This window comes from Boleophthalmus pectinirostris, unplaced genomic scaffold (genome assembly GCF_026225935.1).
Source record: "Boleophthalmus pectinirostris isolate CB_2022bp ecotype Guang Dong unplaced genomic scaffold, ASM2622593v1 HiC_scaffold_4, whole genome shotgun sequence".
Taxonomy (NCBI): Eukaryota; Metazoa; Chordata; class Actinopteri; order Gobiiformes; family Gobiidae; genus Boleophthalmus; species Boleophthalmus pectinirostris.
The window spans coordinates 17606761-17619400 of record NW_026571353.1 but is presented as its reverse complement, the minus strand read 5'-3'; the positions used below and the strand labels follow the sequence as shown (position 1 = coordinate 17619400).

The 12640-nt window shown below is 38.5% G+C and overlaps 1 protein-coding gene and 1 long non-coding RNA gene across 2 annotated transcripts in view; one reads left to right on the top strand and one right to left on the bottom strand.

Moving 5' to 3' along the window:
* The window catches only part of trpm3 (transient receptor potential cation channel, subfamily M, member 3), an 88290-nt gene extending 86927 nt beyond the window's left edge, over positions 1 to 1363 (bottom strand). Inside the window, exon 1 of the mRNA XM_055161508.1 lies at positions 1160 to 1363. Coding sequence (XP_055017483.1) covers positions 1160 to 1363 — 204 coding nt within the window. The remainder of the gene's footprint in view (positions 1 to 1159) is intronic.
* A 1139-nt stretch (positions 1364 to 2502) lies between these two features.
* On the top strand, positions 2503 to 8075 carry LOC129411276 (uncharacterized). Its single transcript, XR_008633233.1, has 3 exons — positions 2503 to 2660; positions 3457 to 3512; positions 6621 to 8075. It is a non-coding gene; the product is annotated as an uncharacterized LOC129411276 (long non-coding RNA).
* The last annotated feature ends 4565 nt before the right edge of the window (positions 8076 to 12640 follow it).

Genomic DNA, 12640 nt, shown 5'->3' with positions numbered 1-12640 from the left:
TCAAAGTGCACTTGTTAAAATACAGCACCACTGTATTTAGGTAAAACGGAAGGTACATCTGACTCTCCATGTGTGCAAATGGCTCTCCCACAGTCCAGCCAACGTCAGGGCATATGTCACTGCCTCAGATCACCCTACAGATTACTGGCTGTGTGCAATAGTCCATAAGTCCAGCTAGAGGCCAGATTCATTGATACAAAAAAATCAGCGCCATATTTTAGAAGGAGAGAGGAGAAATGAAACAGCTCACTCTATTGTTGTTCATGAATTCATAAAAGCATAAACTGCAGAAAAAAATCTGTATGACAAAGGGCTTTTTAAACTTCATCCAAAACTGACAAAGTCAATAAACCCAAGGTTGTCTTTTGACTTTATAATTTGCAGGACAACATGGGATTCTGATTTCTGACACATCCTGGTAGGTCTGTACAATATGACAAATAATATGAGACATTTTATGACTATATTCACTAGTGTGATAACAATATTGCGATATTTGAATTTTTTCGCAAAAGTTCAGTTAAAATAAAAGACAAAAAGATAGCTCTGCAATTTACTAGTCAGAAAAACATAGAGACTAAAGAAGGGCCACAACAAGAATAACAAATAAGGGCTTACTAATAAAAAAGTTAAATGTATCTTTTTTTAACATTTAAACATACATGTTATACCTGTTATACATTAAATGTATAACAGGATGGTTGCCATATTGTCTTACACAATAATCAATGTTGCAAGAGACTAAATATATCACAATACCACTGAAGTTATTCTGTCAGACAGGAAATTTATGTTTTTTTTTTTTATTCATTAAAAGTTATTTGATACAATCACTACACTGACCAAGGGAAACTCTTTTGCAGAGTAGACACAGACATTATGTAATGAATAATTTGATGCACAGTTAATTAAATAACTATTCTTTAAAGTTAATATTCCACTTCCATGGAAAACTGAATGTTGTTAAGTATCCCACAGGTGCTCCTACAGCTGCTGCCATAGAGGCCTTTTGACTAATGAAACTTAATTCCTAACAGTGCTGCTGTGCATGATCCCAGGTGAGACTCTCTTGAGACACAAGCCACTGTGGTGTGTCTTTTGTCTAACCCGCAAAAATATGGATTCTTTAAGGTGACGTGTGTGTCCTAAAACATCTTACCGGTGGCTGCTGAGAGTTGAGCCCTCCCCTCTTGGTGGACCCCCCTCTGGAGCTCAGCCTTTTCCATGACTCTGAGAAGCGCCCCCTGGTGGTGGAGCGGCCGGGGCCAGATGTCCCGGGCACCGCAGAAGCATCCTCTCGGGTGGAGAATGGCCTGTCTCTGCGCAGCTCCCTCCTTTCTGCCCACTTCTTCTTGGAAGCCATTGGTGTGGATTTAAGAGAGGCTGTTTTAGATGTGAACAGGAGCCACAGGTGGCATCTTCACTCTGCTCCACAACACACTCACTTTCTTTTTGTGTGCCTCTTTTTTTTTCCTGGTTGTCTTTATTCTTCACTTTGTTCAGTCCAGCAAATTATTTGTCACTTTTCCGTTTGCTCCTTGAACTTTTCCTCTTTCTTCTTCTTTCTATTCTGTGTATGATGCAGTAGGATCGCAAATGTTGCTTTGGCTGGACTTTTGTCTTCGTTCCCTGGAGGTGTCCTTGGAGTGATGATAGCTGGAGGAGAGGTGCTGTCTGCACCCTGTTGCATGTGCTGCTACTGTGGCTTGGCCGTTGATGCTGTTTCCCTCTTCACAATGAGAGCGAGCAAGTGAGTGTGAGGGAGGCAAACAAGGCAAGCGCACACGGGGAGGGTGGAGGGAACCACATTACAATCTGAGTGAAAAGGGCTGTGTGGCACAAAAGAACTGATAACAAAATGAACTTACATTTATGATGTGAGACAGGTGAAGTAAGGATAAAAGAAAAGGGAATCCAGCACGTAAAAAGATTAAACAGGCATAACTCCAGAGAGCAGGTTTCCTGTGGAGGAAAGCACAGAGCTGCTTAGAGCAGACTGAGAGCCACAATGACAGACATGGTTTAACTCACTCTCTCACTGAGAATACCCACAGCCACTAAACCTCAGTTGGCTTTATACAGCTCCTCGGTGAGCCACTGATTTTCTCTGCTTTGATGGACATGGTTCACAGTTCATGAGTTAAGCCATCTGAGCCGCTGCTTCTGTGGTCAGCCAGGAGACTGAAGGGGGCTTTAATTCATTTCTGTTTTGGTTTTCTACCCAGTAGGCCTAGTAGTCTAGTGTCTTACACTTGCTTTATTTTCTTTCTGTTGTGTTCTGTGTGTGAAGTAAAATGGTAAATTGAAAAAATAATAGGGTTGAAAAGCCCAGATAAATTATTCTAATGAGTCAACACCAGGAACATTGTTGCTTTTGGCTACAACAAAGGATCACGTTTGGGGATGAGTTTTGTAATGTGTAGGCCATTATAATATTAGTCTATGATTCAGACGCATCATGGGGCAAGACCAAGAGCACGTGCACGCTCGTGCGTACTGCAGTGATAATAGAGTGAGTGAGCTCAGAAACTGACTGGGAATAAAACATCTGAGATCCCCCAAGGATCAGACAGACAGAGAGCGACCAAACAATCAACAGAGGCGGTGCTGGAGAGAGACACATGGGGATAGGCACAAACCTGTTCGTACAACCTTAAAATGTAAGCTACGTCTCAGCAGCTCTAAAAGCTAATTGCGCAACAGCTAGCGTTATTTCTTCTAAAACCACACACACACACGAGTTATAACTTACATGTGTTGCATATATAAGGTTATACACATCTGTTAAAGATTTTGTAAAAACTATAGGCCTTGCCTTGCTTTGGTAGAGGAGGTACTACTACTAAATGGTCATCAATCAGCAATGTTGCTAGCGAACGTATGTGTCGGAGCGCTACAAATCTTAAAACCCTGCCATTTCCAACTTACCTGAATTAGATCTGATTCAAAACCCTACCATTTACAACTTACCCAAGTCAGATCAGACAGTGTAGGTTTTGATTGTGCAGCTTAAAGACAGTGACACAGCGCATGTTTGTGCCATGGTGGCCGGCGCGAAATATTTTTTTTTATCGGAGAAGTCCCAATGATGAGTCCCGGTCACGCCTGACCTTAGTGATCCTTTGGGGTCACTTCACTTCTCAGTGGGCCTCCATATGGTGGGTCCCGAGACCACAGTCAAAGGGCCCAGACAACACTGCTAGCCTAGAATGATGAAAGAGATGGAATTTTGCAAAATTATCAATTCTATAACACGGCCTTTTAGGCTAACCATTTGCATTTTTCTAAAAAGACAGATGTTTGTCAGGTAGGAGAATGTGGTAGCTAGTCTGTCTGACACCTCTGATAAAATGGAAGTCAGAAAAAAGATGTGAATCACTCCTTTATTTTATTTATATTGCTTTTTTTAAATTTGTTGTTCTTTGTGCATGTGTACAGTAACTTTCTTTTTTGTAGGTAAAACAATCGACTCACAAATCAGCTTTAAAAAGGAACTGCAACTTCAAGAGAAGGTAAGAACAGCAGCAACCCAACTTTGGAAATCCACTCCAGCTCAGCAGTAGTTTGGATTCTCTAACAACTTGACAACATGTGTTCTATGGTTAAGGGGGTGTAGGTCTTGCAGTTGCTGACATCTGTCTCCCTCCTCTCCTCCACTGGTACCCCCTTCCAGCAACATCAAACACCCACCCACACGGGGTTGTGTAGTTGCTATGGTTACTAACCCGAAAACTTAGATGTTGCATCACCCCTGCTTCATTATAATCTTCCCTTGTACCACAATGTGTGCTCATTTCACACCATTTACATCCACTGGCACATTTCTCCCCACACACACTCAGAGATGCCCACACAAATCTAATACACTTGTTCTTCACCATCACTGGTGGTGGTCACGATGTTATGAAAATGATTACAGTAGCCAATTAAAGAGATTTCCTTTGGTGTCTTTACCCCATTAAGGATTTTAACTAGCTACCTGATTACTACAACATTCCCTCTGGGTTATGAAGAGGGTCAAGCACTAAGATGTTGTAGTAGAACAAAAAACATGCAATTATGGAAAAATACTGGATGTCTTCATAGGTTATAGCAGACAGTCAGGCAAAGCCAGTTAATCTTGATAGTATCAATACTGGGTCGGATTTACAATGTAAGACCAATACTAACGCTCTGACCCTGGTGGAAAGAGAACCATTATGAAGGCACATAGGCAAGTCTGTAAAAAGTCATGCGCTATAAGATGACTACCAGCATATGCATTTTAAAATCCACATGTATTTAAACAGAAGTGCGTAGAGTAAATAAAGATTGTGCTGAAGTAAGAATAAATGAATATTACTCAAATAAAAGGAAGTAGTTGCACGAGAACGTACTCAAGTAAGAGTAAAAAGTATTTGGGGAAACTACTACCCCAAAAGCATTTGTCAGAGTAACAGTCTGGACATAAAATCTGATGTATAATTTTAAGTTAATATAATTGGGCAAATAAAGCACAAAACCTATTTTCAAAGGTCACTCCACAAACATAAGAAAAAACTAAATTGTATCTGATGGAGCAGCTCAGGAAATGCTTTAATTACTGATAATATCAACATAAACTTTTTGTCTCATGACTCACTCAGTAACACTTTTACTCAGTAAGAAGAAAGTAACACTTCAAATATATTACTAAAGTAGGGGTCTAAAAAAGCCTCCAAATGTATTCAATATATAATAAACTTCTACTCACCTCTGATTTCAAATGTTATGTCTATGACAGTTTTACAAAAATAAATAAAGCAAAAAGCTCAATGCCCTACCTTAATTTCTGTGCACAAAGGAGCAAGGACTCTTCTTCCATGGGCTTTTCGTGTCATCCTCCTGAAGGGGTCAAATGAAACCAATAAATAAATAGGATTATAGAAAGGGTTGCAAGCAGAACTGTGCAGTAGTGAGTTTTTACAGTATAGTTGACACGAGTGACAGTGCAGTATCTCAGTTTTTCGGGCAGGAGGTGAGCTGATGCCCATTTGCAGCTATTACCATTTGTCACCCATTCATTCCCCCATAGTATTTGATTTGGTCTGTGTCTGCCTCGCTGTCTGTCAAGATGCCACCTTTTTCAAATGAGCTGAACAGTGTAGAAATTGGTATCATCATGAGGTTTGAGTTGAATTAATCATTGTATTTATTAGTTATGAGAGAGCAAGAAGATCCATCAAATGTGCATACCAGTTTGTAGATTTAAAAATAACTTTGTGTGCCTGTGGAATAAAATTGTTTTCATTTAAAAAGAATAAATATATGTTTGTAGCATCGGTACCTTTATAATTAGTGTCTGTTTTCCCTTATGTTCAAACGCTAATTATTACTTCCTCTCTGAGCGACAGAAAGGTTGGGGATGCATTTTTAAGCAGGCTGAAGACATCAATAATTCAATTTCAGATTCCACCAACAATATGTGTCATTCCTTTTGCCAGAATCAGGTTATGTCATATGTCATATAGCTTGAAACACATTTAGACACAATGTACAAAATGTATACTTCTGAAAAATATACTAAAAGATAAAGATAAATGTTTGTTCGAAAGACCATATATTATGAAACTGTGCTATCGTATACTTCAATGAAAAAAAACCTCAAAAGAAGAACATGTGCCAAAAACCAAGCCGCCTTCTGTTGAGTCTAGTGAAATGTGTCACAAAAACTGTCCTCTCTTTTGCTGTAACTCCCACACAAAGACTCTCTGTTTGTCAACAATCAGCACAACGGTGATGTGTTCAGTATGTTCACACATTAGTTCAACTGTAAGTGTATGTGCTTTTATCAATCCACAGGCAGCTGCCTCTATTAAAAGACCATATTATCAGTCTTAACACAGTCTGCGAGCCCATAGAGGCAATCTGGGAAATACTGAAAATTATATTAAAAAGTTGTCTTATTCTTTGTTCTTATTAGAAAATTGGTAAAATGCCAGCCTAAATGTGGCGTGTGATTTTTCGCTGAAGCTAGAATTAAAGTTGTGAGGCAGTAGGGAAAAGCCCTTTAAGGCTTTCTTCAGTGGCCATGTCTTATCTGCTGAACAAAAACAGGCTTTTGTGGATGATTAATACATAAGGAGCATATGCTTCTTTGGGCATCCACTATTAGCAGATGGAATGTGAGAAAAAAACAAAGATAAAAAGCAAAAGAATGTCCACAATGTTTTATTAAAACCTTCTACAGCTGACCACTTCTGAGCCTGATGAATCTAGACTACAATATGTATGTGAAATAAATGTACAAATGAAGAGGTTAATAGCAAAAACAGATATTTCCGTTTTGAAAAATTGTCACAAAGTTTCTTTCTTTTTGTTATCATTTATGTATATTATCAATAGCAGTAAAATACATTTGAAAATATTACTACAATAAGAGTAAACTACAAGCCTCCAATGCCTTTTCCCCATGGCAAATACCTGTTTTTCCAAATGAACTCTTCAAATATAAATACAAAATGGCCGATATCTTACCTCTTTTTAAGTTGTCTTTTGGTATTATCCTCTGCCCACCTTGACCTCTTCTTCTGGTGGACTGCTTCTCTAATAATGTTTTTTTTTTTTTCTAACACTCGGAATCCGGGTCACCTAACACCCAGAGGAGGACAGAGGAAAGAAGCTGGTTGTCTCCAGGAGTCAGCAGCCACAGGTGGGCAAGACGTCCCTATGTCTGTGGAGGCGTGATGGACGATAGGGCATGACGCAGCTGGGGTAGGTCTTTATGTCACAGTCACCAGCAGATATGAAAATACTGTACATCTGTTTGTCCACATTCCATGGGTAGAAGAAAAAAAATAACTCCTAGTTTTGATACGCCAAAAATAGTTACACCAGCTACATGGGTCTCAAGCTTGTATGATGGCGAGACAGGGTCAGAGTCAGAGTGGGTTTACATCAGGATTGGCAAAGGAAGGTATTGTTGCTTCAGAACAGGTAAAAGTAGGTTCTAAAATCAATTAGACCAATAAGCAAATCACTGCATACTCGGAGACAGACAAATTACCGTGGCGACCCCAGAAGGCTACATATACAGTAGGAAGTCCTGTGCATTTATTCTTCTTCAGATTCCCATCTTGGTTGACCATATCCAAATTCAATCAGTAGTAGTAGCAGTTGTCCATTAAACTCCAGCCTGTTGATTTTCTGCCAAGCAAAACGTCACAAGCAAATGCACCTGAGCCCCATATAGTCATCTGGTAAGGTTGTGGGGTAGGGGAGGTGCGTGTGTGTGTGTGTGACCCCCCAGTGATGCTCTGCCTTTGAGAATCATCCCAGGCCATAGGTTGCTAGGTGAGCGCGCAATGATGACCCTCCCGAAATGCCCCCAGCGCTGCCCCATCTTGCACATGTCCACACACAGTTTTAAAAGGGAGCTTGCAGTTAATGATAGCAAATAAAGAAAAGTAAACAGCGGGCGGCTAACGAGAGCTAATTCGGTTCGGCGCTCCGTTATGAATTAATGAAGAGATCACTTGGATGCCACAGCAACACTGCGGAGGAACTGACTTGTGAGAGGCCCCTAAGAGCTAGTAATCATTTTAGGGCTTTCTGTTGTCTGGAAACATGGCTATGACATAATAGGCCCCCACTATATATCTCGACTTATCTTCCTATATCTACTTTGTTATGCACAATCTCATTTGGTGTCTTCTCTCTACCTCTTAACAGTTTTGTCATAGTCTGTCGGCCATGGTGTGATGCCCAGATTGTGAAATGACTGGTCTAATTGCTGTCTGTCACATCAGGTTCAGACTGGCTCAGGTTTGACTCTCCTTGATTTGCACAGTGCCCGCTTCATCATCAAGATCTGCTGCAGTTATAGAAAGAATCGCCAGCTGAGTCTAGTAGTACCTTTTAAAGAAAAACACTTAGAGGTGGCTTAATTTTCCAAAATAATAAATAGCATGTTATTGTTTTTTAATGTGTATGAAGAGATGGGAATCTAGGATGGATATTCTAGTTTTACCAAACTTTCATTTATACTTCTTATCAAAAAGGTTTGTTTTCTTAGCCCAGCATTTATTTACTTATTCAAATATGAACATGTGCATATTTTTCTCCAGGATAAAAAATAATAATAATGTTCTATGGTAAAAACTTATCTCTAAATATGAATTAAAAGGTTAAGAGTATCACTGGCCCTTGTCAAGATATTCTATTTGTTCAAAATTAGTTTAGATATTAAAAGTAACCTCTGTAGAATAAATTTTAAAATGGCAATGTGAAATTTATTACAATTTTAAATAACAGCCCAGCTGAGTTGGGAGTTATTTTTAGTCTGTTCTGTCTCAGAACAATGTTCTAATGAAGCCCACGATTATTAGATTTTGTTGCAAAAACCTAGGATGTGAAGCACTGATTGCTGCACTTGTGTGAGTAAAATGAAGTGTTGTGGTATGGCATGGGCGTTGTACAGAAGGGTTTGCCATTACAAAGGATTTGTAATCAGTTTGAAAGGGCGGATTCTGAGGATACTCCAGACAAGCTTGTGATTGGATTGCTTTAGTAGTTCAGTGCGTGACTTATTTCTTTAACTTTTACATTGAGAATCACACAACCAGACATCCAATCAGAACTAAACTTGTTAAAATACTTGGCACATAGAGAGACAGAGATTATTTTAGACATCAGCCTATCTGCCTTGGCTTTTGTAGAGGAAGATGGAGTGGACATTGTTCCTACATCAGATCAGGTTCTGTGACCACCTCTAGCAGCATTTGCAGTGCAGGTCATTAAGACCTCCCCCCACCCCCCCAAATTGCAGATCAGGTGAAATTGCATTTGTGTGGCTTGAAAAATGCCATGCTGTGTTCATCCAATAAACATGTGAGCCAGTGAGTCCTTGTATTAAAGCAGAGCATAAGCACCTTTGACAAAACCTGCTAATCCTCTTTTTATTACATTTCTTTGGAGTCATTAGCTCAGTGAGTGCTGTGTGGAAAGTACAATATAAATTTCTTATAATAGAGCAGAGTACAGCAGGGTTGTACCTGTCCCTCCATACCTCCTCATCGACAGGTAGAAGGTTAATTCAGTGTCTAATAGGCCGAGGAGGTGGGAATCATTTGATGTCAAAGAGTAATTGACTTTGTGTGGGTCCAGAGAGAGAGAGAATGGGTCTCTCTTTGGAGCATAACACATCCACAAACCAATCGGGAACCATTATAGGCATCAGTCAAGTGATTCTGAGGTGACCTTAATGTGGCCCCACCCCCTGTGCTCCATCTTCTGTGTACCATGACATGGCCATGCCAGGAATAATCACTATTGCTTGACTATTTTGTAGAGTGTTTTGTTAACTATAGCATACATTGATCACTGTTGTACATTAATTGTAAACTTCTCAGTGAAATTTCACTGTAGCAAGTTACACATCCACTTGTGCTTTATTGTCAAAAAATTGCTATTACTAACCCAACATGTAAGACCAGGTAGCTGGATTTCTTAAATAATTCCAAGTGAATACAAAGCAGGGAGCAGAGCTTGGGAGTTAGGTGAAAACAAAAACATTCATAGAACTTTTCTTTGCCTCAAATGTCAGGCAATGCCTGATTAATCAAAATGCATAAATCAATCAAAATATTATGATGCTTATGGTGGGGGAACATATAAAATATATTGGGTTATATGGGTTGGGTTATTTTATGTATACGTTATGTGTGATTTAGAAGAAATTCCCTATCTTTTGGCCATAAAATTACTGAATGTACTAAACAGTAATATAATGTGACCTTTGAAAACTTAGTCACAATATAGTATACATTCGCATGTTTGTTTGACTTTTACTCCGCATCTTCTTGTCATTGTGATGCCTTGTGATTTCATGTTCCATAATAATGAAAAAATAGCAGTAACACAAATACAAGATATTTGCAAGATAACACTTTTTGCTTCATGTATTATGTGCATGATCCAATGCATATTATTATCATTTTATACAATTGTTTTGTTAGAGGTAAGATTACCTATGATGCTATGCAGCTTTTCTTCGTGATACTCAGCATCCAATATAAATACAGGTTAAATAAATTAACTGGAATTATTCCTAGTTAAACATGTATATGTTTTAAAGCCAAATATGATACTTATATATTTATTACTAATCTGTTCTGTTTATTTGCGACCAGATAATGAATTTATGTAATTATGTTCTTATTTCATTCAGATTGGATGGCCCATAGCTAAGTGGTCCATGCACCTTCACCTATGACATCACTGCCTGTAGAGGCACAGTAGCTGGACGGTGTCATTTAAAATCTCTCTTTGACTTCTACCTGCGTTTTGTTGCGCCCCACTTTACTGCGCAGTTATCCTGTGACATTAAGTAGACAGGGGATTTACGTTACTCCTCAGGGCAAAGAGGACACCGGGAGAAGGGTTGTCATGGAAACGGACCCCTACAAGGCTGTCGGGATTGTTTAATTATTCAGGACCACCATCACGGAGCATCAGCAGGGATTCAACCGGCACCGATAAAAGAGGGTGTGAATGGTGAGATTAAAAAATTATGCAGAGGTGGAGAATTATGATAAACTTTGAACATAGTGTATGTGGTGAGTGATAAAACTATGATGCAGTAAGACTTTTTACTGAGCTCCCACAGTAATAGATAAATCTGCTGTTGGGTAAAAAATATTTTACTTAGTGGTTTTTTGCATTCACTGGTTGAACATAAGCATGATGTAAATAGATGTAAATGTAAGGTTGAGGCATGCAGTAGTCACTGTGGTCCAAAGCAAGAAAAATTATCTGACGAAGGTTTTTTTGCCTAAAAAAGCTTTTGGACATCGGCCATCTGAGTGTGCTCAATTCTATATTGCTGTTCCTTGCATTTGCACCTCTTTGGTGTGCATTTTTGGTTCCATTTGATATAGTAGTTACTTGTATATCATATTGTAGGGCACTGTTTAGTATTAATGTAGTATTATTGTGGTTGTGCATCCATAAAATTAATAGGAAAGAGGCTACTACATACAACACTATAGCTTTGCCTCTTCTTAACAATTGGCTGAGATAATGTATTGAAGGTCTACCGCCTACTCTCCTGCACACTCTATCCAATGTCATATTTTTAGCCCTGGCATTTATCTAATTGTATTTGCACAGTTCAAAAACCCTACCTATTACATAATTAAAGGACAGCTGTAAAAAGGACTCTTCAACTTTCTGATGTATTTCTAATAGAATACACTGGATGACAAAATATTTAGTTGCACTAGTCCTCAGGAGTGTCAGGATTGATGAGACTTAAACACACACACACGATAGAACATAATTTGTTTTCCCGACAGCAGATGCTGCTATGCGAACGGGTTTTGTGTTCTCACAAGCAGCTGAATAACTGGCAAGAGGTGCCTCAGCAATCTGTCACATGTAATATCCAGGACTCTGCAAAGTGTGTGGGAACACGCTGTCTTCATGGACAGGGCTCTTTATGGACAAGTAAATCCTCTGTGAGGCATGTGAGGGCTGTCATCTGCAAGGACCATCCATTTTTCCGACAAGGAGTGACAGTTTTTACAACCTCCTTCATGCCAGAGCTCCTCCTATTCAAGAGCTCTCTAAAATGACCAGACTCTCCAGAATGTCAATCCTACATGTGTATGCTGGACTATATATGATTTATGAAGACAGATAGCTCACCACCCCTTTGTATGCGATATATATGATATATAATACTACTACTACTACTAATAATAATAATAATAATAATAATGATGATGATTGATTGTGTGTGTGTGTGTGTGTGTGTATATATATACGTAGTGACTTAGTGATGTGTAGTGGCCAAGTGGGATTGTAGGGGCAGAGTATGTGTGTTGTATGTCATCCATATGAAAAATGAAAGTTTGAATTTGAAACTGTTTAAGGTCTTTAAAAAGTCTTATGTGTATGTTTGCAAAGCAAAAGTCATACATTTTTTATCTGCACCACAAGATATTAAGGAGACAGAAGGCCTCAAAGATACTTGACTGCCCCCAAGTGGTGATAGCATATTTGTAAAGATTTTTCAAGTCACTTTTTCTTTTTACTTCATTCAGAAGAATATTTAATGAATTGGCAAATGAAACTTTCACAACACGACTATACACATCATTGACAATTTTCTTATAATGCCTACATATGTGAATAACACAATTTACAAAGAACATTTAGAAACGCCACAAAATCAAAATAGGTCTTTTGGACTTGATCTTCTTTGCTTTGTTTAACAGTAGAGTGGTTATAAGGCAAAAAGGTTACTGTCCTCCAGAGGAACTGCTGACTGACATTCAGACACCTCCAATTACACACATGTGGAAGGTATAACTGCTCAGTGGGGGAGCCCTGCTCACATCCGGACACGCTGCAACACTTTGCAAGTAAAGGCACCAAAAGCACTTCCAATGATTTTTTAAAAAGATTGTTTCCTGCTTAATTCAGTTATATTATATCACAATGGTTTGGCACATAAATAAAAATACTGAGGCAGCTGAAAGTAAAAACATTCACTCATTTAAAAAAAAAAAAAATATATATATATATATATATATATATATATATATATATATATATATATATATATATATATATATATATATATATATATATATATATATATATATATATATATATATAT